The sequence below is a fragment of the Physeter macrocephalus genome, chromosome 17 (assembly GCF_002837175.3).
Source record: "Physeter macrocephalus isolate SW-GA chromosome 17, ASM283717v5, whole genome shotgun sequence".
In the NCBI taxonomy this organism is placed as follows: Eukaryota; Metazoa; Chordata; class Mammalia; order Artiodactyla; family Physeteridae; genus Physeter; species Physeter macrocephalus.
In genome coordinates this window covers 9,160,757-9,185,456 of record NC_041230.1, presented here as the reverse complement: position 1 = coordinate 9,185,456, position 24,700 = coordinate 9,160,757, and the positions used below count along the sequence as shown (strand labels likewise).

The 24,700-nt window shown below is 55.1% G+C and overlaps 2 protein-coding genes across 19 annotated transcripts in view; one reads left to right on the top strand and one right to left on the bottom strand.

Moving 5' to 3' along the window:
* Positions 1-12,093, bottom strand: part of TRAPPC6A (trafficking protein particle complex subunit 6A) — a 13,317-nt gene extending 1,224 nt beyond the window's left edge. The window contains exons 1-8 of one of the 18 annotated variants that reach the window (XR_008615601.1): positions 11,804-11,901; positions 4,679-4,746; positions 4,409-4,526; positions 3,722-3,805; positions 3,479-3,572; positions 3,186-3,281; positions 1,741-1,800; positions 163-808 (exon numbers count right to left, since the gene is read on the bottom strand). Coding sequence is in view for 14 of the 18 variants with exons in the window: in XM_055079293.1 (XP_054935268.1) it covers positions 740-1,800; positions 3,186-3,281; positions 3,479-3,572; positions 3,722-3,805; positions 4,409-4,526; positions 4,679-4,746; positions 11,804-11,887 (1,605 nt within the window). In the remaining 4 variants the exon portion in view is untranslated. Of the gene's footprint in view, positions 1-162; positions 1,801-2,363; positions 3,282-3,478; positions 3,573-3,721; positions 3,806-4,408; positions 4,527-4,678; positions 4,747-5,381; positions 6,113-10,042; positions 10,138-11,803 lie in introns of those variants that run through there. The other 17 variants (XM_055079294.1, XM_055079300.1, XR_008615604.1 and 14 more) reach the window with 17 other exon arrangements.
* Positions 12,094-12,428: 335 nt separating this feature from the next.
* Positions 12,429-16,982, top strand: BLOC1S3 (biogenesis of lysosomal organelles complex 1 subunit 3). Its single transcript, XM_024132352.3, has 2 exons — positions 12,429-12,493; positions 12,941-16,982. Exon 2 carries the CDS (start codon positions 12,949-12,951, stop codon positions 13,537-13,539), a length of 591 nt encoding a protein of 196 aa, XP_023988120.1. The 5' UTR covers positions 12,429-12,493; positions 12,941-12,948; the 3' UTR covers positions 13,540-16,982.
* Positions 16,983-24,700: the final 7,718 nt, after the last annotated feature.

The following is a 24,700-nucleotide window of genomic DNA, read 5'->3' as shown; positions in this document are numbered from 1 at the left end:
CTGTCCGGTGCGCCCAGCCCTCAAGGACGGGGGACTGCCGCCGCCCCGCCCCCCCCCCCCCCCCCCGCCCACGCGGTACCCCAGTAAGGGATGGGGAGATGGCAGGCCACGCTGCTGCCTGGGGCGGGACCCGCCAGAGGGTCTGCTGGTCTGGGCACTTACGCTGTGGGAGGGAAGAAAGCTAGGACACGGATTGGGAGTCCAGGCCCAGAGAAGATGCAGCCCCAGGTTCAGGTGCCAGCTCCTCCAGGGCCCAGCTGTGTGAGCTTGGGCAGGTGACTTCACCTCTCTGAGCCTCGGCTTCCTCATCGCTGAGTGGGCCGGCGTCCGTGCATGCCTCTCGTGGTTGTCAGGAGGAGTCCCCTAAGCCCACAGCCTGCTGCTCAGCAGCAATGGCGCCAACTGGCCCATTTGCCAGCTGCTCCAGATGCTTCACATAAAATGACGATGACACGCGCGTTCCAGGCTCGCCAGGAGCCGCGTTCAGCGTACATGCTTCTCTTTTTTTGACTCCAACACGTGGATTGCAGGATCTTAGTTCCCCATCCAGGGATTAAACCCAGCCCCGGCAGCGAACGGGCTGAGTCCTAACCACTGGACCTCCAGGGAAGTCCCAACATGCTTTTTAATCTACAGTAACCTCTTTCCTCCTTGCCACGCTCCAGTGGGGTGGGGGTGATGCCCCCTTTACAGATGAGAAAGCGGAGGCCCGGACTGCTGGAGTCCCTTGCCGCAGGTCTTAGGGAGGCAGAGCCAGGCTTTGCAGGCAGTGGTTTGTGCTGGGTAGGTGGAGGCGCCTTGCAGAGTTCTTGGAGAGGTGAGAGCGGGGTTGGGGGTGGGGATGGCTGGGCAGGAGGTACCTTAGACACAGCGTGGGGCGGGGGGGCCGCCCTCTGCTCTCCAGGGTCCCGTCTCCCTGTGGCTGCTGCTGGCGTGATGGGTGGAACAGAGGTTCCCCCGGGAGATGGGGGAGGCAGCCACAGAGCAGTGCCCGGTGACCAGACACTGCCCCCTGTAGCCCAGCTATGCCCCTTCCCTCCCCTGGGCTACTTCTCCCTCCCCTCACCAGGCTTTCAAGCAACTTCCTCCTCCCTGTCCTCTGCCAATTTAGGACTCTGCCCCCCTCCCAGCACCCCTGCCCCATCAGGGAGGCCAGGCTGGTGTGTCTGAGTGGGGGCGTGGTGAGTCTCGGGGGGGAACCTCCAGGACAGCCCTGAGCTTCTTGAGGGCAGGGCTGGGCCGATCCCCCGCTCCCCCCACCCCGTCCGCACGCGCACACTTTAGCTGAATGACTGCGATTCATTTGGGAAACATCTGCAGGCTCTGTGCTGGACAGTGCCAGCACCCAGCTGAGGGACCCAGAGGGACCCAAGGGGAAGCGCGGCGGGACATAAACAAGTAAACACGGCGGCAGGGCAGGACAAGGCTGTCTAGGAGCACCCCCCCAGGGCTGCAGGCGCCAGGCGAGTGAGCAACTGCTCCGAGGGATGTGGTGGGCAGCCGAGGCTGGTGGCTGCTGGACACCGGAGAGGGAGCAGGAGTTTGGGGAGTGGGCCAGGCAGGGAATGGCATGTGCAAATGCACGGAGGCAGGCCAGGGACCTGGTGCTCAGCTGTGTGCGCTGGGGAGGGGCTGGATGGGGTGCCTGCAGAGGAGCCCCACCCACTGAGGAGACCCCCTCCTCCTCCCATTTGGGTCTGTCGCAGCCTCGGTGTACAGCTCTGAGGTGGGGGTACTTACCCACATCAGGCAGCAAGTGGCAGAGCCTGGCAGAGTCCACACAGGTGACGCCCCCGGATGCTATGAATGTAAACATTGGAGGTGGCGGCAGGGGGTGGGGTGCAGGCATGGAGGCCGAGCTGCCCAGGGACTGCTCAGCCTGGCCACTGTTCTTTTCTTGGTATGACTCGCATCCACCGGGCACACGAACTGTGTATTCGTGTGTGTGGGTGTGTCTGTGTGTGTGTGTTTGTTCTGGGGGAGCCGAGGGTGTCTGGCCCACCTCACCTGCAACCCTCCTTGGTCCTGGCAGCCCCAGCCCAGCCCACCCCTGCCAGCACCCTGGGGGCCCTTGGCCCTGCTCCTAGGGGGAGGTCCATTCTGTGGGCCCCGCTGGGAAGAGAGCACCCCCGGACTTGACGCTGGCAAGGGTGCCAGCGTCAGGGGCCACCCTCCCCCGCCAGGTGTGCAGGGCAGGAGGCGGCAAGCTCCAGGGCTAAGGCTGGGGAGGAGGAAATGCGGGATGGGGAGCCACACAGGGTAGCCTTCTTCCCCCGCAGGACCTGTGACACAAACAGTCCCTTTGCAGATGACCCTGCCCCCAGCACTCTACGTGACCCCCACCTTCCACTTGGAATCTGGTCCCACGTACAGAACCTTTATTGAGCACCTGCCGTGCGGACGGACGTGTCCGACGCGGGCGCCCTCCACACCAGCCCCGACTGGGGCAGGGCCCGCCTTGCCCCCGGGGCACCCCCACCTCCCTGTGACACCCATTTGCTGAGCGCTTGTGAGGCCCTGAAGCGGTGGGACCCGTCTCCCCAGCACCAGCCGCCACCACGGGCAGCAGCTGGGTCCCCGGGATGGGGTGGCGTGAGGCTCGGCTGGGGGTGGGGCCTGGGGCTCCCTCAGGATCTCTGGATCACCACCTGGAACTTACCTGGAAGAGAAGGGCTGGCTTTAGCCTGAGGCTGGGACCGGAGGGGAGAGGCAGCACCCCAATAGCTCAGAGACGGGCATCCCTGCCCTGCGCCAACAGCCTGGGTGGCCTCAGCTGGGCATCAGGTTTCCTCACCGGTCTAGGGTGGTGATGCTTCCTGCCCACCTGGCCTGCATCCCAGGGCTGTGTGGGTGACTGGGGGCTTGAAGGCCAAGCATGTCGGTTGCTGGGGAAGGGGCTGGCACGGGCTTCTGGGGCACGTATTGCTCAGATCCTGCCTGCTCGGGCCCCAGGCCCCCCGTGACGAGTGGGCAGACCCCTGGAGGGAAGGGGGCTAGAGGGTTGGCTGCAGGCTGCCCCCAGGTAAGGGTGGGGCCCCGGCCCGTCTGATGGAGGGCACCAGGGGCCGGCGGGGGCCCGCGGGTCAGGAGGACAGCCCGTCACGCCGGCTGCAAGTTCCATGGGGCCTGGCTGCCTGTGGAGCCCCTCAGCACAGCACCAACCCGGAGACTTCCATCATGTCCACCTGGGTTCCCGTGCCGGGAAGAGTGTTCGAAACCACTAGACCAGGCCGTCGTCAAGGGTTGTCTCCTCCAGGCTGGCATGGCCCAGGGGAAGCAGGCTGCGGGGGACATCCAGGGGCAGGGGCATGGATGCGCTGCACCCTCTGTGTGGCCTGGGCATGTGACTTAAACTCTCTGGGCCCAAGACTCCCCATCTGTGAACCGGGGCTGGGGTGGCCCGGCCCCACCTCCTCGGCCCCCCGGGAGCAGGGGGACCCCTGCCTCACTCGGACGGGAGCCCCCCACCCCAACTCACAGGCGGGCAGGGCTGCCACGGAGGCGGTGACCAGGCTCTTGATGCCCAGGGTGCTGAGGGTGCCCCGTAGGAGGCCGCAGGTGAAGGCCAGGAACTGGGGGCGGGGGACGCAGGTCACTGTGGGCAGAGGGGGGAGGCCAACACCCAGGACCAGGGGGACCACGCTGGGCCCCTCCCTCTCCCGGGGTCCTGGGCTCGGGGAGAGGCCTGCCTGGGGCTGGAGTCCCAGCACCGCCCGCGTACCTTGGGCGCTTCCTCCAGGTACTGCAGACCCGAGGCCATCCGGATGAGAAGCGGGAAGCTGTTGTCCTGCAGGACGTAGGTCCCCTGGAGACAGAGGAGGGGCCCATGGGGTCTGGGGTGGCGCCTGTTCCTTTGTTGGCGGGGAGGGGAAGCAAGGACCCAGGGCCCAGCCCCGCTGGGCTGAGGTCTGGAAGGACCCTTCCCTCAAAACCGTGGTGGTCGGTCATGGGCCCGTCCTTCAGAGCTGCACGAGGACCCACGGGCCTTCCGGCCCGGGCCTGGTGTCCTGCCCCACTGGGTGCGTGACCTTCCAGGGTGGTGGTGAGAAGCTGCAGGCCAGGCCCGTGGAGCGGCCCGCGGGGCCCCGGCACAGCACGGGCTCCTAATGGGAGCTAGGGCCAGGTCCGGACCAGCAGCATCAGGCCCAGGCGAGCCACCGCCCGCCGCAAGGGGCCTTCTGCCGGCTCTGGGGCCCATCCTGGGAGGCCTGCGGGGAGGCTGGAAACAGCCGCCACGCCCCACGGCAGCCTCCTGGCTTCCCCTGGAGGACAGCACAGAGGCCCCGAGGGGGCCCGTGCGTGCCTGCCGGCTTGGGCGGGTCCCCGTGGCCGGGCCGGGCCTGCTGCAGCCCCCCGCGCGGGGGAGTCCCCTCCCCAGCTCCTTCTGGCGCTGCGCGTGGGCACGCACCTGGTGATTGGTGCGGAGGCTGTCCATCTGCTTTTGGAACACGGCCGCCCACACGTCTTTGCATAGGAACTTGAGGACGTCCAGCTCCTCCCTGAAGGCTAGCGTCTCCCGGGGCAGCCTGGGGTGGGGGGCCAGGCCAGGCCAGGGGAGCGGGGAGCCCCGGGATGAGGAAGAGGGAGACCAGGCTGGGTTCCTGTGTGGAGCAAGGTACCCTCCCCGCCCGGCTGTGCCCAGGAAGGGACCCCACCTCAGCTCCTGCCCACCTCTCACCTCTCGCCCAGGGCCTGGCCCACACGGAAGCCCATGCCCTCCAGGACCGACAGGCTCATCTTCTGTCCCTAGAAGGCCAGGGAAGAGAGGCGCTGGCAGCCGCCGGTTGTGGCAGCTGCGAGGGGACTTGCCGTCCTTGCCCGTGCAGGGTGAGGAGGCCCAGAGGGGAGGGCCTTGCTGCACAGGCTGGCAGGACAGGCCGTTAGGCTTAGGTGTCCCTCCACCTCCTCACACGCCTCCAGAAACCCCATCAGCCCTCAGGACCCGCTCCCCTTCATTCCAGGAAAACAGGGGTTCTCCCCAGGCTCAGCTTCACCCTGCTGGCCAAGTCTTTCCTGATAACACCCATCACTTCCTATATGCGCTTTCAGTGTCTGTCCTTACAACACCCTGTGGAGTAGCACTCCCGTTACCCCAGAAACTCAAGGCGACCCGCCCTGGGGCTCATGTGGCGAGAAAGGGGGCCACAAAGCATGGGCCCTGGCCTCTGGCCAGCAGGGGGGCTGAAAAGTCAACTGCGATCGTTAGGCCTTAACATATTAGCCGAGACTCCTGGGAGGGACGCACAGGGGCACAGGGGAGGGAAATGTTCCCTCGGGTGCCCGGTGAAGGCAGTGCTGGCAAAGCGGCCTTCTGGACGGCAGGCCAGGTCTCACGGTGGAGGGCCTGAGGCACGGGGACAGGGGTGGCAGGAGGGCTGCACCTGGTGTCTGTCCACGTGCCCAGGAGTGCGGACGGCGTGGCTGGGGGAGAGCTGACCTGCGTGTGTGTTCGATCTGTGTGACCTGGAGAGAGCTGAGCAGGTGAGGGAGGCTGGCCCAGACTGGGGGCGTCAGAAGTACCAGGACGGCCTGTGGTGACCAACACGGGGCCGGGCACACCGGAGGAGGTGCGTTAGAAACAGATGCTGAACGAACCAAGTGAGGAACTGGGACTCGAGCACACCCTGTGCCGGGCGCCCTGTACCGACCCCCTTGTTTAATTTTAACAACCCCGTAAGGTAGGTTGTATTTCACACCTGGAGACCAGGCACAGAGGGGTTCGGTCACGGCTCCCAGAGGCACCCTCAGCCGCGGGGCTGTCCTTCGGACCTGAGCAGCTCTGGCTCCTGCAGGTGGCAGGTGGGTGGGCGGCCGGGCCAACACCCCCCAGCTGTCCCTGCCCCAGGGAAGTGGCCAGGGCTGAGGCCCGCTGGGGGGATGCGCCCAGGCGTAGGGAGGTCGGAGCAGAGGCGGCCCGCGTGCTGGCCCTCTGCTCTGCCGGGCTACATGATATGCAGGCCCTGTCCCGCCATTCTGTGCTCCTCCTGCGGGAACCGGGCCTGGGGAAGGACACAGCTTCCTGCTGGTGGCACTGGCGTGCGCTCTCTGCTTTCTTCCAGCACAGCAGGGCCGGCCTTGCGGGGAGGGCTTGCAGGCTCATGATGTTCGGGATCTGAGCTTGGGGCATGAGGGGCAGAGAGGGGGACGTGGGCCTGGTGGCTGGTTCTGGGGTCCGGGGCCAGATCCGCCCCTGACCCCTACCAGCTGCCCCGTGCCTCAGTTTCCTCACGTGTAAAATGAGGACCTTCCCAGGGTCCTCATGAGGATTAAGGGAGTGGGTAAGTGCAAGCCAAGTGCTCTGAGTCAGGCTCAGGAAGCGTTACTGTCACTGTCATCTTCGGCCTCTGCATCTGTCAAACTGCATGAGGAGCTGATGGGGAAAGGGAAGGAAAGCCCCGCGAAGGAGGGGCTCTGTTCTGTGGGCTGACGGAGCTCAGCACCTGGATCACTGCCACCCCTGCGTCACCTCCCTCCTAGAGGTGAGCTCCCCGAGGGGGCCTGGCTGGGCTCCACTCTAAGTGCATCTGTGTCCCGAGGACTCCCCTGTTCACCCCACAGACATTTCCTGACTGGCCTCCAGGAGCTCGCCTAGGAAGCCTAGTGGGGATGACGGGTGCCCAGGAGATGACAAGCTGGTGAGAGGGCAGAGGGGGCCCGACCTCACAGGGGTGGTGTGACCGGCAGCTCGCTCTACAGCAGCTGTTGCTGTTGGCTCCGTGGTCCCCAGCCCTTGAAAGGGGCCAGTTAAATATCTGCTGCACTGCAGAGACGGGGGTGGTGGGGAGGGGGGAATAATGCGAGCAGGGAGGAGGAGAGGCCTTGGGGAGGGAAGGGTGGAGGGTGAGCGGGTGACTCGGGAAAGAGGGTGGAGGAGCAGGGCGGCAGAACCCCACCTGCTCTCTGGCAGCCGCCTCCCAGGACTCAGCAGTGTTCAAGCCCCAATCCCTACCAAAGCTCTCCAGACGCTAGGGGTTCATCATTCCTGAGGAGGGAGGGCAAGGCGGGACACTCCCATCCCACTGGGAGCCTCTGGGGCCTAGCCCAGAGCCAGTGCATTTCTGGGCTCCCCACGCCTGCCTCAGTGGAGTTGACACAACAGCCCATGGAGAGGAACCGAGATAATGGGAGAAACGGGGGACCCCTCAGAGGAGGCTTATCGGTGTGGGCACGAGGGGCGTCCATGAAGCAGCATGGGCACTTGGAGGAAGGGACAGTTGGACAAGGGAACGTTCTTAGAAATGAAATGGTAGCCAAAAGAAACGTTTGTTCACGAGGCAGCTGAAAAAGAGACAAATCTGGAAGGTAGGGAAAACCTCACAGATTGTTAAGAAAAAAGGAAACCACGAGGTAGGAAAAAAATGAGAGAGAAGTTGACATGCGGGAAGAGATCTAGGAAGTCTGGGATTCCTCTGACTGCGAGAGATGGAACAATGCGGGAGAAGAAATAATGAAAGGAGCATAAGAGGAACATGTGCTCTGCTAAAGGCAGATTCAAGTGTCCAGACCGAAAAGGGCCACAGAGCTCCGAGTAGGATGAATGGAAAACAAGTAAACCAGACTGCCTCCCCCCTGGTCCCGTCCTGGACTGAAACTCAGTGGAGCTGGGTGGGGCGCTGTGGGCCTGGCCTGCCTTGCCGCTTAGTTATTAGTTATTTGCGAGGTTCAAGCCCCACCCGCGGAGCCACTCTGTGCTGGCCCAGGGCAGGGCATCCCAGGAAGGAGCAGCGCTGGTTTCCTGCCTCAAGAAAAGCACAGGGAGGACTTCCCTGGTGGCGCAGTGGTTAAGAATCCGCCTGCCAATACAGGGGACACGGGTTTGAGCCCTGGTCTGGGAAGATCCCACATGCTGCGGAGCAGCTAAGCCCGTGCGCCACAGCTACTGAGCCTGCGCTCTAGAGCCCGCGAGCCACAACTACTGAAGCCCGCGCGCCACAACTACTGAAGCCCGCGCGCCTAGAGCCCGTGCTCCGCAACGAGAAGCCGCCGCGATGAGAAGCCTGCGCACCGCAACGAAGAGTAGCCCCTGCTCGCCGCAACTAGAGAAAGCCCGTGCGCAGCAATGAAGACCCAATGCAGCCAAAAATAAATAAATAAATTTATGTATATTTTTTAAAAAAGCACAGGGAGAAGGGATGACTGCCGGCTTCCCCAAGGTGAATGGCCCCAGAAGACCCAAAAGAACTATGCTGAGTGACCAGGTGAGTGACAGGGTGAGAGCACACCTCCCACCCTGTCGCCCTGTTCTTATGCACCCAGGTGGTGCCCAGACAGCCCCAAATCCCACCTTCTCCCCTGACACTCTCCGAGCTCACCCAGCCTCCCTCCGCCTGCCCTCCGTCTACCCCTCACCTCTGCTCGGGCTCCTGCAGCAGCGCCTTTCCCCACCCAATCTCCATCCGGTCTCATCCACGTGGCCAGGGAGGACTTCCGGAAAAGTAAATCTGAGCCTGGCACACCTCAGTTTAAACCTTCTATGGCCCCCACCGCCCTCAGGGCAGAGCCCCAGTTCCCACATGGAGACCCCACTGCTGGCTCTGTGGCCTCAGATGCACTGCGCCCCCTCCAGGGCTCTGCCCCCTGCTATCCACTGTGCCAGGAACTGGTTGGTTTTCCAGGCTCTTGCCTGAGGACAAGGACTGTATCTGATGGCTGCTGCACCCACCACAGGCCCTCCTGAGGGAAGAGGCCGGCCTGGGCACTCACTGGGCCTCGGCGGACCAGGGCCTGCCCAGCAGGGCCATTCCCGGGCCAGCGGCCAGTGGGTGACAGCTCATTACACACACACAGGGCTTCACTCCTTTGCCCACAGGCTCCCCTTATCTTCAGAGCTCCTGAGGTGGGCAAACCACAGCCTCTTCCTCCAACTCCTGGAACTTTTCCCTCTTTGATAACAAAGGCCCTTCGACCTCCCAGTTCCTCTGGCCAGTCTTGCATTCAACCCGTAACCGTCCAGGAGAATCCATTCAACAGCCACAAATAATCAGGCAGGACGTGGAGATCAAAAAGCCCTAAACAATGACTGGCTCCTGGGCGCTTGTGCTGTGGGGACAGAGATGAACCAGCCACCATCGCCTTCCTCAAGGGGCTCTGGGGCGGGTGGGCGGGGCAGGCCTAATGCCACAGACAAGCTCTGGCACGGTTGCCTGAGTCCTGATTTTGCCTTTGATCCTGGGCTGTGAAGCGTCGGAGAAGCCCTCCCTCTCTGGTGCGTCAGTCCCTCCGCTGTAAAATGGCATGATGACGTCAACCTCAGAGTGCTGTTCTGAGGACTAAATCAGATAAAATCCTGTGCTGGAGACACGATAAGTACCCAAGAAACAGCAGGCCTGTGTGTCGTTCAGACAGGACACTTGCTGGACCAAAGAGAAGGAGCGGAGAGGGGAGGGGCCGGGAGCAAAAGAGAAAAGACTGCGCGAAAACAGGGCAGCTGCCCACGATGTGCTAAGAAACGGGGCTCCCAGCTTGAAAGAGTGTGGGGAGACGGCAGTCCTTCCCCTGGCTGCACACAGGAACCACCCAGAAGCTCTGAGGCCTGACGCCCAGGCCACCTCCTGGCCCAGCTCCACCAGAATCTCTGGTGTGGGACCCCAGCATCAGAACTGCAGAGGCAGCTGGGCAGAGAGCCACGCCCAAGCGTCACAGGCGCGCTCGTGCTCTAAAAGCCCTGTGCTGAGCGAAGCTGAGTAACCGCGTGTCCCCCACACGTGCTTGGCCACAGGAACCCATTAAAATCCTCCCAGAGTGTCAGAGAAGACATTGAGAAAGACAGGCGAGAGTATATAGCACAGGCTGTGGAAGTGGGAGGCCCAGTTACATTCCTGACTCTGCCACTTGACAGTGAAGACTCCATGTATAAAAGCCTCTGTTTCCTCATCTACAAAGTGGGGAGGATCATGCTGACCTTTGTGGGTTGTTAGGTGGATCAAACGAAATCAGGAATGTGAAGCCCACCAGGGCACATGATGGGTGCTATTACTGGCCACGATACTAAGTGAATTCCAGTCCCCGCCCACACCCTCCATGGCCCAGGGGCTGCACTCACTTCAACAAATCCATGCTGAGGACCTACTATGGGGTGATCAACACAGACCCGGTCCCCATCCATACCACAGAGCAGGCAGCCTGGCAGAGGAGAGGCTGTGAATCAAAGGATCATATGGATACATAATTCAGATACATACTTACCGTGATACAAGGATACCCCACTTCCACTGGGGGCTCAGGGAGGGCTTGCCCGAGGAAGGGACATTTGAGCCAAGATCTGAAGGATTAATAGGTGTCAAGGCAGTGACGATGTGACAGGTGAAATGAGCTGGAAGATGAGGGAGGAGGCTGGCACAGGGCAGAGAGGAGGGAAGCCAGACTAAAGCAGGGAGGGGCCAGATGGGAACCATATTTAGACAGCACAACAGGAAGGGCCTGGCTGATGGCTGGAGGTGAGGGAGTAAAGGCAGATGTCAGGGACTCCCGGGTTTCTGGTTTGAAAGCCAGGATGGATGGGGTGCTGAGACACTGCAGCCCCCTCCCCAATACACAGGCCAGTGCACACTCGCTCTCCCACACGCTAACATTCTCATAGCATTTCCCCAAGGTACAATATATACTCATTTATCTGATTTGTCCATCTACCCCACTATAATGTAAGCTCCAGGAGGGCAAGGGTTTTGGCATGGTTCGCTGAATAATCCCCAGAGCCTACAGCAAGGCTTGGCACCTTGCAGGTTTTAGTGACAGTCTGTTGCATGAATGAACTTGAAAAAACTATGTTGAGATGATAACAAGCAACACCCTTGTCCTCCTGAATTGGGAAGAAAACACAGACCAATAAAAATGTCTTGCATACTGATGATGATGATCGTAGAAAGAATAATGAAAAAAGTGAGCACAGCCCCACTTATTAAGCACCTACTCTCTCCGTCACCCTTTCTTCTTGGTAACAGACTTTAAAACAAGAGCTCCGTGTTTTGAGGGCTGATTAGGTGCTAGACATCGTACTCAGTGCTTTGAAGTCTGAGCATTTATTTTTCATGAAGGCCAACTTCCAAGATGCCAAGCACGCTCCTTCCGCAGGGCTTCGCAGAAGGCTTCCCCCTCCCTGGAATGCTCTTCCCCCCACTTATCCCCGGGGCTTGATTCCTCCCTTCTCTTCCTCAGAAAGGCTTTCCTCCACCATCCACCGCTGCACCTCTCTTCTTCCCCCGACTCTGCTGAAGTTGTCTTTATAAAACTTCTCACTAGCTGGTGGCACATTCTATTTTTATTTATTGTTTGTTTTGATTTCCCCTACTAAGACGTAAGCTTCACGAGGACAGGGAAACAGTGCCCTGAATACAGTAGGCGCTCAGTAAGTTTGCTGAATGAATAAATGTCTCGCTCGGAGTCTTAGGTGCTGTTATGATCTCATTTTACAAGGGAGGAAACTGAGGCACACAGAGGTCGAATCACTGGCTCTCACACCCTGTATGAGTGGTGCAGGCGGGATTCAATCCAGGCTCAATATATAACTTCTCAATATATACCCAGTGATCGTAATTACTGTAATTGCTATCCGCTTACTCTGTGCCAGGCTTTGAGCTAAGAGCCTGACCCCGAACTGTCTCGCTCAGTTCTAGCTGCGACCCTCGAGGCCGGCCCTGCTGCGACCCCGCTTTGCAGAGGCGGAAGCTGGCGCCTCAGGTCGCCCAGCGAGGCAGGGGCGGGGGTTCGACCCGGGCCGCTGCCGCGCCCTCTGCTCCTCCCGGGGCCTCGACCCGGCCTTCCCACCGAGGCCCGTGCCTCCTTCCCCCCGGGGCCCGGCGCTCACCCCGGGGCCGGGGTCCGGATCTTGCGCCCACAGCTCCGCTACCATTTCCGTGTGCAGAAACTCGAACAGTGCCGCGTCAGCCATGCGCCGGCCACCCCTGCCTAACAACCGTTCAGCGCCTCGTGTTCTCATTGGCCCGGCTGGGCAAGCCCCGCCTCCTGCACCTAAGCGCGAGCCCGCCCACTCTCGCTTCCATTGGTGTTTCGGGCTAGCCCCGCCTTCCTTTTCTGGCCTCTCGTGGTGCTCGCCTGAACCTGGGAGACTAGGGGGAGGGCCTGCTTTGTCTATATCGGCCGTGACAAGCATCTCCGCCCTTCCCTCTGCTTCTTCCCCGTTTCCGGGTCCTCGAGCATTTCCATTGGCCGAGTCGCTTGTTACACGTGACTTCTCGTCCTTTAGAGTCCCAGTTTGTCTATACGCCTCGCAGCACAATCCGGAAGCGCCAGCCCAACAGCTTTCCTATTGGCCATGCCCATGTTCACGTGGCTCTTCACCCCCCCCCCCCAACCGCAAAGCTGGACCTGACGGCTTGCTTCCTGGTTGGTAGGCGAGCGGCCCAGGTGATTGGTCGCCAACACCCTCCCAACCTGCTGCCCTATTGGTTGGGGCTGCCGCCTTCTCCTTTCTCGGTGAAGACTCCGCACTTCGGCTAGGTAGCGGATCCCGCAGGCTGGGCTCTCCGGTGACTCGGTACGGTCTTCGGTGATAGCGCTCCCTACCCCGCCCTTAGTGCACCCCTCCCAGAGTCCATTTGGGCTGTTACCCTTTCTGTTACCCAGGCACTGGTACCTGAACGGCTCAGGAGCCCGTGTGCTTCCGAATCTGACACAGGCTTGGAGAACGGTGTGGAGGGTGTGGCCTCCGCTAGGAGGCAAAATCGGAAAGAGCTTAGTTGGGGACTCCGGGTCCTCAGCTTTCCCATCAGTACACTGAGGAGGCTGGGGTCCAGTAGCCCCCATCATCGTCATCATCAGGGATGATGATGCAGAAAAGGAAACTGAGGCCCAGGCAGGGGAAGCAGATGGCCCCAAATTGCTAAGGTAGTCCGTGGAGGGGCTGAGAATCCAGAACTTGCGCCTTTTAACCACGGCAGGGCGCCCGCCTCTCATATCATCCCTTCGCGCGTCTTCTCCCTAGCTCGCGCCATGGCGTCCCAGGGTCGTCGGCGGAGGCCTGAGACGGTGGTGCCGGGGGAGGCGGCCGAGACAGACTCGGAGCTGTCTGCGTCCTCGTCGGAGGAGGAGGAGCTGTACCTGGTCCCCTCGGGCCCGACGCGCGGCCGCCCCACGGGACTGCGGGTGGCCGGGGAGGCCGCGGAGACCGACTCGGACTCGGAGCCGGAGCCGAAGGCCGCGCCGAGGGATCTGCCTCCGCTCGTGGTGCAGCGGGAGACGGCCGGGGAGGCCTGGGGAGAGGAGGAGGCCCCGGCGCCCGCCCCCGCGCGTTCGCTGTTGCAGCTCCGGCTGGCTGAGAGCCAGGCGCGGCTGGACCACGACGTAGCGGCCGCGGTGAGCGGCGTGTACCGCCGCGCGGGCCGTGATGTGGCCGCCCTGGCCGGTAGGCTGGCGGCTGCCCAGGCGGCGGGATTGGCGGCGGCCCACAGCGTGCGCCTGGCGCGGGGGGACCTCTGCGCGCTGGCCGAGCGCCTGGACATCGTGGCCGGCTGCCGCCTGTTGCCCGACATCCGCGGCGTGCCGGGCACCGAGCCCGAACAAGACCCCGGCCCGCGAGCCTAGCCGTGACCCACTCTCCCGCCTGACTGAGCCCTGGGGGTAGGCCTTGCGGCCTCTGGGACCGGTTCTGTGCCCTGTTTAGCCACCCACCCATCTTGCTGTCACCCTCAGGGATAACCCCGCCCCTTGGATAATGCTCTGTGTGTGTGTTGGTGGGGGGGGAGGATGGGAGGTTAATGCTGTGTAGCCCTGCCAGGCCCTAGCATCTGGTTCCTCCCCCTGGTCCTGGTCCTTGCTCCCTGGTTCAGAGCTTGTGTGTGTCTGAAGCTTGGCTCAAACTCCTGGGTAACTAGCCACTCCTTAATCTGTCTCCATCTTAGCGGTTCACAGAGCCTCACCTTTCCTTTCAGTCTGTCTTCCTCAGTTTGGTTTCTGTTCCCAGGGGCTGGTCCTGCTTCTGGTGCAGATTCCCTGATGTCTCTAGTCCTAGTCCCACCTCTGGAATTTGCCCTCTAATCTGGACCCTTTTTCCGCTCCCCAGGCTTGGCTCTGATTCCATCTCCTCCTAGTCCTTGCTCTTCCAACCTCCCTGCTCCTTCTCCTTGGACTTAGCTCCACCCCCTTGGCCTGATCTTGTTTCCTGGGTCCAGCTGTACCCTTAGGTTTGGTTCTGCTTCTTTTTGTTTCTCCCATCCTGTTTAAACTACCTACTTAATTATGGGCTCCAGGAACCCCGTATGGTTTTCTTCATCAGGCCCAAGATGAGACCCTCTCCTGACCCGAGGAGGTCCCCCTCCCAGCTCTCCAGGCCCAAGTTAGTGTGTCCTTCCCACCCTCCAGGCCAAGATCGCGCCTTCTGCCCAAGTTCCAGGTACAGGATGGGCCTCCTCCTGACTCTGAGTGCGCCCCCAGCAGGCACTTAGGGCCCAGTACAGACTTGCCCTGGAACTTTGGGCACAATATGACACCGCTTTGCCAATAAGGACCACATGTATTTTGTTTGGTCACCGTGGTGTTCCCTGGATGCTAAAAGGACTTGGCTGTCTGGCTTGTCTCGGGGCCTGGGTTAGCTCCTTCTTTCTGCTCCTCACCTGGTGCCTCTTCTCCCAGCCCCAGTCCCTCAGTCCCATTCACATTTATTCCCCTCCCCCACTCTTACCCCAACCTGAGCTGAGATCTGGGCCCCCAGGATGGAGAAGTGGGGAAGAAGGCTCTATGGCAGACTCATCAAAACTCAAGACATTTATTGATATGGTCAGTTCCTCTTATCTCCCCATCTAAGCTGGGGGCAGGTAGGTTGGTGATTTTTTTGCTGAGAATGTGGGTCCCAAGAAAGGGATCCTTCACGCCTGGCCTATTGAAGGTGAGCCTGTGGCCGGAAAATCAGGGCTCCTAGTTTTTTGCCCTGCTTCTGCACTTACTTGTATTTTGTTAATTCACCACACATTCATTGAGCTCCTGTTCTTTGCCTGTCCTGAGCTGGGCACTGGTGGTGCCCCACAGGCTGGGCCCTCGCAGAGCTCACAGTGCACTGGGGGAGACAGCCATTAAAATATTCTCGCAAATAAGTGGATAGTTTTAATAATTGTTATTTATACTTCAACTGTAGTTTTTCTGGCATTGTGATCAGTGCCGTAAAGAAATATAGGAGCTTTGTGAGGGTGTGACTGAGGTCTCTCTGACCTTGTTTGGGGGGAGGTCACATGGCTTCCCTGAGGAAGTGATGACTGAGTTTGAGCTAAGCCCTGAAGGTGTAAAAAAGCTGAAACAGGTTGGGTAGAAAAGAGTTGCAGTCAGTGGGAATAGCATATGCAAAGGCCCTGAGTCAGAAGGAGGCAGAGCTGTTTAATAACAGAAGAGGGTGATACCTTCTATTCTCCACCTAGAGTGGAGAGAGCAGGGGAGATGGGGGTGGTGAGTGCTCTGCTAGCAGGGGCCAGACGAAGCTGAGCTTTCAAACCAGGTAAAGATTCTTGGTCTTTATTGAACAGCCAGTAAACAGAGAATGATGCCATCTGATGAATGTGTTTGGTGAAGGAGACTCTGAGACTGGTGCTTCTGCAGTGTGGTTGCCTCTGATAAATACCCAGAAATACTGGTTTAAAAAATCAAACTTCCTTTTAAAGGTACAGCTGAGCTCAGACAGAACATGAGAAATCTGGGCCCAAGTTAATTTCTGCTGCACAGCAAAGGGATTTAGTTCTACTCACGTGTATATATATACATATATATATATGTATATAGTCTCTTTTATATTCTTCTCCATTATGGTTTGTCACAGGCTATTGGATATAGTTTCCTGTGCTATCCAGTAGGACCTTGTTGCTTATACATTCTGTCTATAATAGTTTGCATCTGCTAATCCCAAACTCCCAATCCTTCCCCTCCTCCTTGGCAACCACAAGTCTGTTCTCTATGTCTGTGAGTCTATTTCTGTTTTGTAAATAAGTTCATTTGTGTCGTATTTTAGATTCCATATATAAGTGATATGTGATTTTGTCTTTCTCTGAGTTACTTCACTTAGTGTGATAGTCTCTAGGTCCATCCATGTTGCTGCACGTGGCATTATTTCATTCTTTTTTATGGCTGAGTAATATTCCATTGTGCATGTATACCACATCTTCTTTATCCATTCATCTGTTGATGGATATTTAGGTTGCTTCCATGTCTTGGCTATTGTAAATAGTGCTGTTATGAACATAGGGGTGCATGTATCTTTTCGAATTATAGTTTTCTCTGAATACATGCTCAGGAGTGGGATTGCTGGATCATATAAAGCCTTGGATTTTAACAGCTGCTGGACCTTGGGCCAAGCTCTTATTAGAGAAGCAGAGGCCCTGACATAAAACTTAGTCCGTTGAAGGGCTATATCTTGAAAGAAAGAATGTGGTAGAAAAAAATCTGATTGATACCGTTGAGGCATACCTAGGAAACGTGTCCATTTTGGCTTAGGCTCTGGGTGGAGGGAATTTTTCCTCAGGGAGTTTATAACCACAGGCTTTTCTTCAGACTTGATTGGGGTTTGGGTATACCCTTACGGAGCGGTTCAAGAAACCCCAAGCATAGAAATAAACTGAAAGTAGGTTCTGGCCAAATCCAGGGAAAACACCCTCAACCAGCCTCATGCAGAATTACAGCAGACTAATATAGACCAAACCTAAGTTCATAGTTGACAACTGCAGAGTAGGACTTCTCTGGTGGTGCAGTGATTAAGAATCTGCCTGCCAATGCAAGGGACACTGGTTTGAGCCCTGGTCCAGAAAGATCCCACATGCTGCGGAGCAACTAAGCCCGTGCGCCACAACCACTGAGCTTGCTCTCTAGAGCCTGCGAGCCACAACTACTGAGCCCACGCGCCGCAACTATTGAAGCCTGTGTGCCCTAGGGCCCGCGTGCCACAACTACTAAGCCCGCATGTTGCAACTACTGAAGTCCACGTGCCTAGAGCCCGGGCCCAGCAACAAGAGAAGCCACTGCAATGAGAAGCCCATGCACTGCAATGAAGTGTAGCCCCCGCTCGCCACAACTAGAGAACGTTTGTTCGTTTGTTTTAGATTCCACATATAAGCGATATTATACAATAAATATTTATCTTTGTCTGGCTTACTTCACTTAGTATGATAATCTCTAGGTCCATCCATGTTGCCACAAATGGCATTATTTCATTCATTCTTATGGCTGAGTAATATTCCATTGTGCATGTATACCACATCTTCTTTATCCATTCATCTGTCGATGGATATTTAGGTTGCTTCCATGTCTTGGCTATTGTAAATAGTGCTGTTATGAACATAGGGGTGCATGTATCTTTTCGAATTATAGTTTTCTCTGAATACATGCTCAGGAGTGGGATTGCTGGATCATATAAAGCCTTGGATTTTAACAGCTGCTGGACCTTGGGCCAAGCTCTTATTAGAGAAGCAGAGGCCCTGACATAAAACTTAGTCCGTTGAAGGGCTATATCTTGAAAGAAAGAATGTGGTAGAAAAAAATCTGATTGATACCGTTGAGGCATACCTAGGAAACGTGTCCATTTTGGCTTAGGCTCTGGGTGGAGGGAATTTTTCCTCAGGGAGTTTATAACCACAGGCTTTTCTTCAGACTTGATTGGGGTTTGGGTATACCCTTACGGAGCGGTTCAAGAAACCCCAAGCATAGAAATAAACTGAAAGTAGGTTCTGGCCAAATCCAGGGAAAACACCCTCAACCAGCCTCATGCAGAATTACAGCAGACTAATATAGACCAAACCTAAGTTCATAGTTGACAACTGCAGAGTAGGACTTCTCTGGTGGTGCAGTGATTAAGAATCTGCCTGCCAATGCAAGGGACACTGGTTTGAGCCCTGGTCCAGAAAGATCCCACATGCTGCGGAGCAACTAAGCCCGTGCGCCACAACCACTGAGCTTGCTCTCTAGAGCCTGCGAGCCACAACTACTGAGCCCACGCGCCGCAACTATTGAAGCCTGTGTGCCCTAGGGCCCGCGTGCCACAACTACTAAGCCCGCATGTTGCAACTACTGAAGTCCACGTGCCTAGAGCCCGGGCCCAGCAACAAGAGAAGCCACTGCAATGAGAAGCCCATGCACTGCAATGAAGTGTAGCCCCCGCTCGCCACAACTAGAGAAAGCCCACGTGCAGCAACAAAGACCCAACACAGCCAAAATAAAATTAATTAATTATTTTAAAAAACCCTGCAAAATATACCATATGATATAGTGATGAACCAGTATGGGCTGCTGGTTCCCTTCCCCAAATTTAACCTTGGAGGAACTGGAAAGAAGAAAGAAATCCGGATCCGAGGAATAACAAAATGTTGAGAAGTCCTCAGGGACAAAAGAGGTGATCTGACCTAGTATTCTGCATCTTATTTCTTTGTAACAAATGACCCAAGATTTAGTGGCTTGCAAGAGTTGTTTTACTATGCCCACAGATTCTGTGGATCAGGAATTCCAGCAAGGCTCAGCTGCAAGATTCTTTGGTTCCTTGTCGTAATGACAGGTCACTCAGGTGTTCAGCTGGCAAGTGCGTTGGCACAGAGGGTCCCAGAGACTTCACTCAGGTGGCTGGACTCCAGTGACTCAGAGATTAGGATTGCTGACTGGAGTGTCTGTATGTGGCCTTGAGCTTCCTTCGAACATGGCAGCCCCAAAGTAATCAGATTCCCTACATGGCAGCTCAGCACTCCAAATATATTTCAGTAGACAAAGTAGAAGCCCTTGGGTTTCATGCATGATCACTTCTGCTGTGTTCTATCCGTTATTAGCAAGTCACTAAGTCCAGCCAAGATTCAAAGGAGGGGGTGGAGGGGAAGGAGACATAGACCTTTGATGAATGAGAGTATCAGAATTTGTGGATCTGTTTTGAAACCACTACTGTTAGATGGGGCAGTGGGTTGTGGAAGAGTCGTTGACTTTTTTGGTCTCTCTCTTTCGATGTTGCCTTGGGGAAATGTTTGCCTGAGACATAAGAGCATCAGCCACTCAGACCCTCTGGGGAGGGTGAGGTTACATCAGGGTGCTCCAGATTACTATTTTATTTAATGGGTTATAACATGTTACTCTCTATTTTGATGCTCAAATTGTGTCCAGTTTGGCCAGCAGGACCCCTTTCGAGCTGGCTTCTGTGTCCTATTGACATTTCTTCACCATTCTTTGAATACTCTCTTGCTCTCTGGCCCAAAAGATCTAGGCACATCTTGTTTTTTTCTCTGCCTCAGCCTTGAAACCATCCATCTCTGCAAGGGTCCCTGGTTCCTTTTAGTGGGAAGTGGTGTTTAGAAGCCAAGATGTGGGTGCTGGGTGTGCTCATCGCTAATGAGGTGTTGCTACTCCCAGGCCCTCTCAATGCACAGACCTAGAAGAAAAACACAAGGCAAAAAACAAAATATCTAATCCCTATACCATACACACATTTTAAAATAGACTTTAGTTTTAGAGTAGTTCACAGCAAAAGTGAGTAGAAAGTACAGAGAAGTCCCATATGCCCCCAACCCTAACCCTCACAGCCTCCCTCGCTATCAGTATCCCACACATCTAGTGTACATTTGTTACAATTGATAAACCTACATCAACATCACTACCACCCAAAGTCTGTAGATTATATATTAGAGTTCACTCTTGTACCTTCTTTAGGTTTGGACAAATGTATAAATGACGTATCTACCAGTAGAATGTCTATACAGAATAGTTTCCCCGCCCTAAAAATCCTCTGCGCTCTGCCTATTCATCCCTTCCTTCCCCAACCCCCTGGCAGCCAGTGATTTTTTTTAATGTCTCTACAATTTTGCCTTTTCCAGAATATCATATAGTCGGAATCATACAGTATGTAGCCTTTTCAGGTTGGCTTCTTTTGCTTAGCAATATGCATTTACGTTTCCTCCATATCTTTTCACGGCTTAATAGCTCATATCTTTTTAGCACTGAATAATAACCCATTGTCTGGATGTACCGCAGTTTATTTATCCATTCACCTGCTGAAGGACATCTTGGCTGCCTCCAAGTTTTGGGCATTATGAATTGAAAGCTGCTCTAAACATTTGTGTGCAGGTTTTTGGCACGATATACGTTTTCAGCTCCTTTGGATAAATACCAAGAAGCATGATTGTTGGCACACACTCTTTATCTTTCTTTCTATTCCAATCCAGCATTGCTGGTTTGTTCTAGTTTTCTCTAAGAGGGACTTTTAGAGGGCAAAATCCTACAGATTTTGAAAGAACGGAAGGAGATGCAACAGCAAGAATGCTTGGAAAGATGAAAAGCACCTAGATGAGTGAAAAGATCTTAGCAGTCCTGAGAAAAATAACCTAGAAGAGAACAACAGCTGAGAACCAACTTTAAGCAGCAAAATTCCCTCAAATTTTAGGAGTGGTTTGAAACAGCTACAGTGGAAGTGGGAAGGCAAAAATAAGACGAGTTGATTGAAAGTCTGTTTAAGAAGCAGCCAGATCCCTGTTAGCCTCTCCTAACTGCAGATGAGGCAACCACACCTCCTGTGTTCTGGAAAAATCCTGGGGATTCATCCTGGTCGGGGGCCGGCTGGAGGGGAAATAAGAGGATATTTGGCCTGGAGTCGGGTATGGGGGAGTTCAGACCATTCTGAAAACAGGCAGGCTGAGAGAATGAATGTACACTCTTTCTCTACCTGACGTAAAACAGAAAAACTAAGATATAGACATGTAAGCTTCCTATTAGAGTTGGCCGATGCCCTGCCTTGAGCTGGGCCAATTTACACACCTGTAAGCTTCCTATTAGAGTTGGCCGATGCCCTGCCTTGAGCTGGGCCAATTTACCCCCCCCCCCCCCCCCCCCCCCCCCCCGCCCGCCAAACTCCCTGGGGAAGTGCCCGCTTCCTTCCAATGGCAAATGGCGTCAGCAACGGATTTTATCTTTGCCAATCTCATAGGTGAAAAATGGCACTCAGGGTAGTTTTAAATGGCAGGAAATGAAATTAAAACCATAGTGAGACAGGCATTTCAGGCCTATCAGATTGGCAACATTTTAAAAGTCTAACAATACTGATTGTTGGCGTGGAGGTGAAACAACAGAACATTTACACCCTGTGGGTGAGAACGGACATTGACATGACCCCCTGGGGAGACAGCTTAACGATAGCGGATGATGTACCCACTGCACACCCCAGTGCATGCCCTTTGTTGGTAGAAACACTGGTAAGTAAGTGCGCATTAACAGGAGAATGAAGATATAAGTTTTGGTATATTGATAAGAGTGGAAAGCTATACAGTAATGAAACTGAAAATTAACTAAAGATGTAAGTATAAACATGGATGAATCCCCCCAACATAACATCAGCAGACCACAGCAAGCTGCAGAAGAATACATTCAGGATGTTATCCTTCATCTAAAGTTAAAAAATAAGCACTTTTTTGCTGATTAAAAAGTTAAAAAAATAAAAAAGAACCAATCCACTGGTGTGGATTGCTCGGTTTGTAAGCACGTGCCCTACAAGTTTAAAGGAATGTGGGAGCAATAAAAGGTGCCCCAATTTCGGCGATATTGGTTGCTTCTGGTGGGCAAGGAGAAGGCTGTTATCCAGGAGGAGTAATTAGCAGGTTTCACCTAAATTGATGACATTTTGCCCTTGAACTGGATGGTCAAGACAGGGGTGTTCATTGTTCCTTGTAACATTGGCACGTTGTAAATATTTCATAAGGCAAATGAGAAATGAGGGTAGGTGTCCCAGGCAGAGGGAGCAGCAGGGTTGAGGATCCTGAGGCAAAGAGCCGGGTGCACAGGGAGTGAAATGTGACGAGACAGTCAGCAGGGGCCAGACCAGGCTTGGGCACCCTGAAGAACTGTGTTCCTTTCTCCTGAGAACAACAGGGAATCATGGAAAGAATTTAAGCATGTAAGTTACACGATCAGATTTGCACTTTGAAATGATTGTATCAGCTACTAGATGAAAAGCAGACGGGAGCGGTGAGCCCAGCCAGGAGTGGTGACAAATTGAAATTATAATAGAGTGAGCCCAGTTCAGGTGTTCAAAAACGGAGTCAAGCGGCCGTTGAGCATCTGGTCTCAGACACCTCTCTGCACCACCGAGAACTTGAACTTTCTTTGAACTGTGCCAGATCCGAGGACACCACCAGCTGTAGTCAGAACAATACCTGCCAGCTGCAGCCTTTTCCTCTCAAGTTCTCTCCTTGTAACTATGCAACCATTTCGGACCCCAACCAATCCTTACTTAACAAGCACCCTTACTGCTTGCCAGCTCCAATTATAATGCTTGAGACACAACTCATGTAACTAACTGTAACTTTGCAAGTTTGCTTTTATAAGCCTCCCCTATTTTGTAATCCAGCGGAAAACAATTCAAGTGCTTCTTGAATCTGTGTCTCCTGGGCTGCAGTCCAAACAAACCCCCAATAAACATCTTTTTATTTCAATCAGGTCTTTGTTTCTGAAATTTTGACTAACAGTAGGTTGGTGTAAGGATCCAGGTGAGGCACGATGGTGGCTTAGACCACCTTCCAAACCTGCAAGTACAGGGATCTGGAGACAAGTGGTTGGAGTCAAGAACTGTCTAGGAGGTGAAATCAATAGACCTGCTTAAGGGTGATGGAGGGGAGGAGGAGGTCAAGGATGACTCCTAGCTTTCTGGCTTGAGCCCCTGAATGGATGGGGGTATAGAAGATATGGTTTCCTATTGTCACCGTATCAAATTACCACAAATTTAGTGGCTTAAAACAACATAGAGGGCTTCCCTGGTGGCGCAGTGGTTGGGAGTCTGCCTGCCAATTCAGGGGACACGGGTTCGAGCCCTGGTCCGGGAAGATCCCACACGCCGCGGAGCAACTAAGCCCGTGTGCCACAACTACTGAGCCTGCGCTCTAGAGCTCGCGAGCCGCAACTACTGAAGCCCACGCGCCTAGAGCCCGTGCTGTGCAACAAGAGAAGCCACCGCAGGGGGAAGCCCGCGCACGGCAACAAAGAGTAGCCCCCCGCTCGCCGCAACTAGAGAAAGTCCGTGCGCAGCAACGAAGACCCAACGCAGCCAAAAATTAAAAAAAAAAAATTTTTTTAAAAGCTTTAAAACAAGAAACAACATAGATTTGGGGACTTCCCTGGTGGTCCAGTGGGTAAGACTGTGTGCTCCCAAAGCAGGGGGCCAGGGTTCGATCCCTGGTCCGGGAACTAGATCCCATGTGCATGCCGCAACGAAGACCCGCCGCAGCCAAAATAAATAAATAATTACATAAAATTTTAACAACCCGATATCAATTTATTATCTTACAGTCCAGGAGGTCAGAAGTCCTAACATCAGTGTATCAAGATGACTGCATTCCTCCTGGAGCTCTAGGGGAGAATCCATCTCCTTGCCTTTTCCAGATTCAGGGGGCTGCCTGCTTTCCTTGGCTTATGGCCACTTCCTCCACCTTCAAAGAACCACAGCATCTTCAGATCTCTCTCTCTCTCTCTCTGCTGAGGTGGTCACATTGCCCTCTCTCTTCTGTCAAATCTCCCTTTGCCTCCCTCTTATAAGGATACTTGTGATTATATTTTGAGCCCATCTGGATAATCAGGATAATCCCCACCTCAAGATCCTTAATTTAATCGCAGCTTCAAAAGTCCCTTTTGCCATGGAAGGTAGCTCTCACAGGTTCCAGGGCTCAAGACCTGGAGATCACTGGAGGGCATTATTCAGCCTACCATACCCCCCTGAACCAAGGAGCTCAGTCAAGGGCACAAGCCATGCTGGGGGGGCGGTGAGTGCCCTGCCCTTGTCAGAAGGCCTCAGGGCATCTGAACTGGCCCCAGATCTCTGCTTGCCCTTGCTCTGGCTAAGTCCTTCCCCTGTTCTAGCCCGAGGGAAGAATGAGGGCTGGCTGAGTCCAATTCACTTCCTGCTTCATGAGGTGGTGGAGCTCAGTGGTGAAAAGTGTGGCCTCTAGAGCTAGCCTGCCTGGATCCATGTCTGAGCTTTGCCACCTCTGAGCTGTGTGACTTTGGGAAAATTGTTTAATTTCCCTGTGCATTTCCTTATTAGTATTATGGACTGACTTGTGTCTTCTCAAAATTCATGTATTGAAACCCTAATCCCCAGGACCTCAGCACGTGACCGACCGTATTTGGAGATAGAGCTTTTAAAGAGGCGATTAGGTTAAATGAGGCCTTTAGGGTGGGTCCTAATCCAATCCAGCTGATGTCCACTAAGAAGAGGAAATTTGGACACAGAACAGGGAGAAACACCAGGCACATGCAGAGGAGAGACCGTGTGAGGTCACCTCGAGAAGGTGGCTGTCTGCAAGCCAGGAAGAGTGGCCTCAGAGGAAACCAAACCTGCTGACACCTTGATCTTGGACTTCCAGCCTCTGGAATTGTGAGAAAACAAATTTCTCATGCCTAAGCAACCCAGTTGGTAGAATTTTGTTATGGCAGCCCTAGCAAACTAATACATCTATTAAGTCAGGATAAGACCATTATCCATCTCCTAGGATTGTTACAAATGTGTCACGTCCTGAGCTTACAGATAGGGCTGTCATTTGTTGTGTTCAACGTGCTAGATGTTGGGAAAACAGCAATGAATAAGGAAGACTGTTTGGATCGTCTATTGCTACATGACATAGCACCCTGAAACTTAGTGGCTTAATACAACAGTGCTCACTTATGAGCTGTCCTGAGTTTACTGGGCTCAGCTGGTTGGTTCTGCTCCATGTGGTGACAGCTGGGGCTGCAGTCATCTGGATGCTTAACTAGACTTTATTTA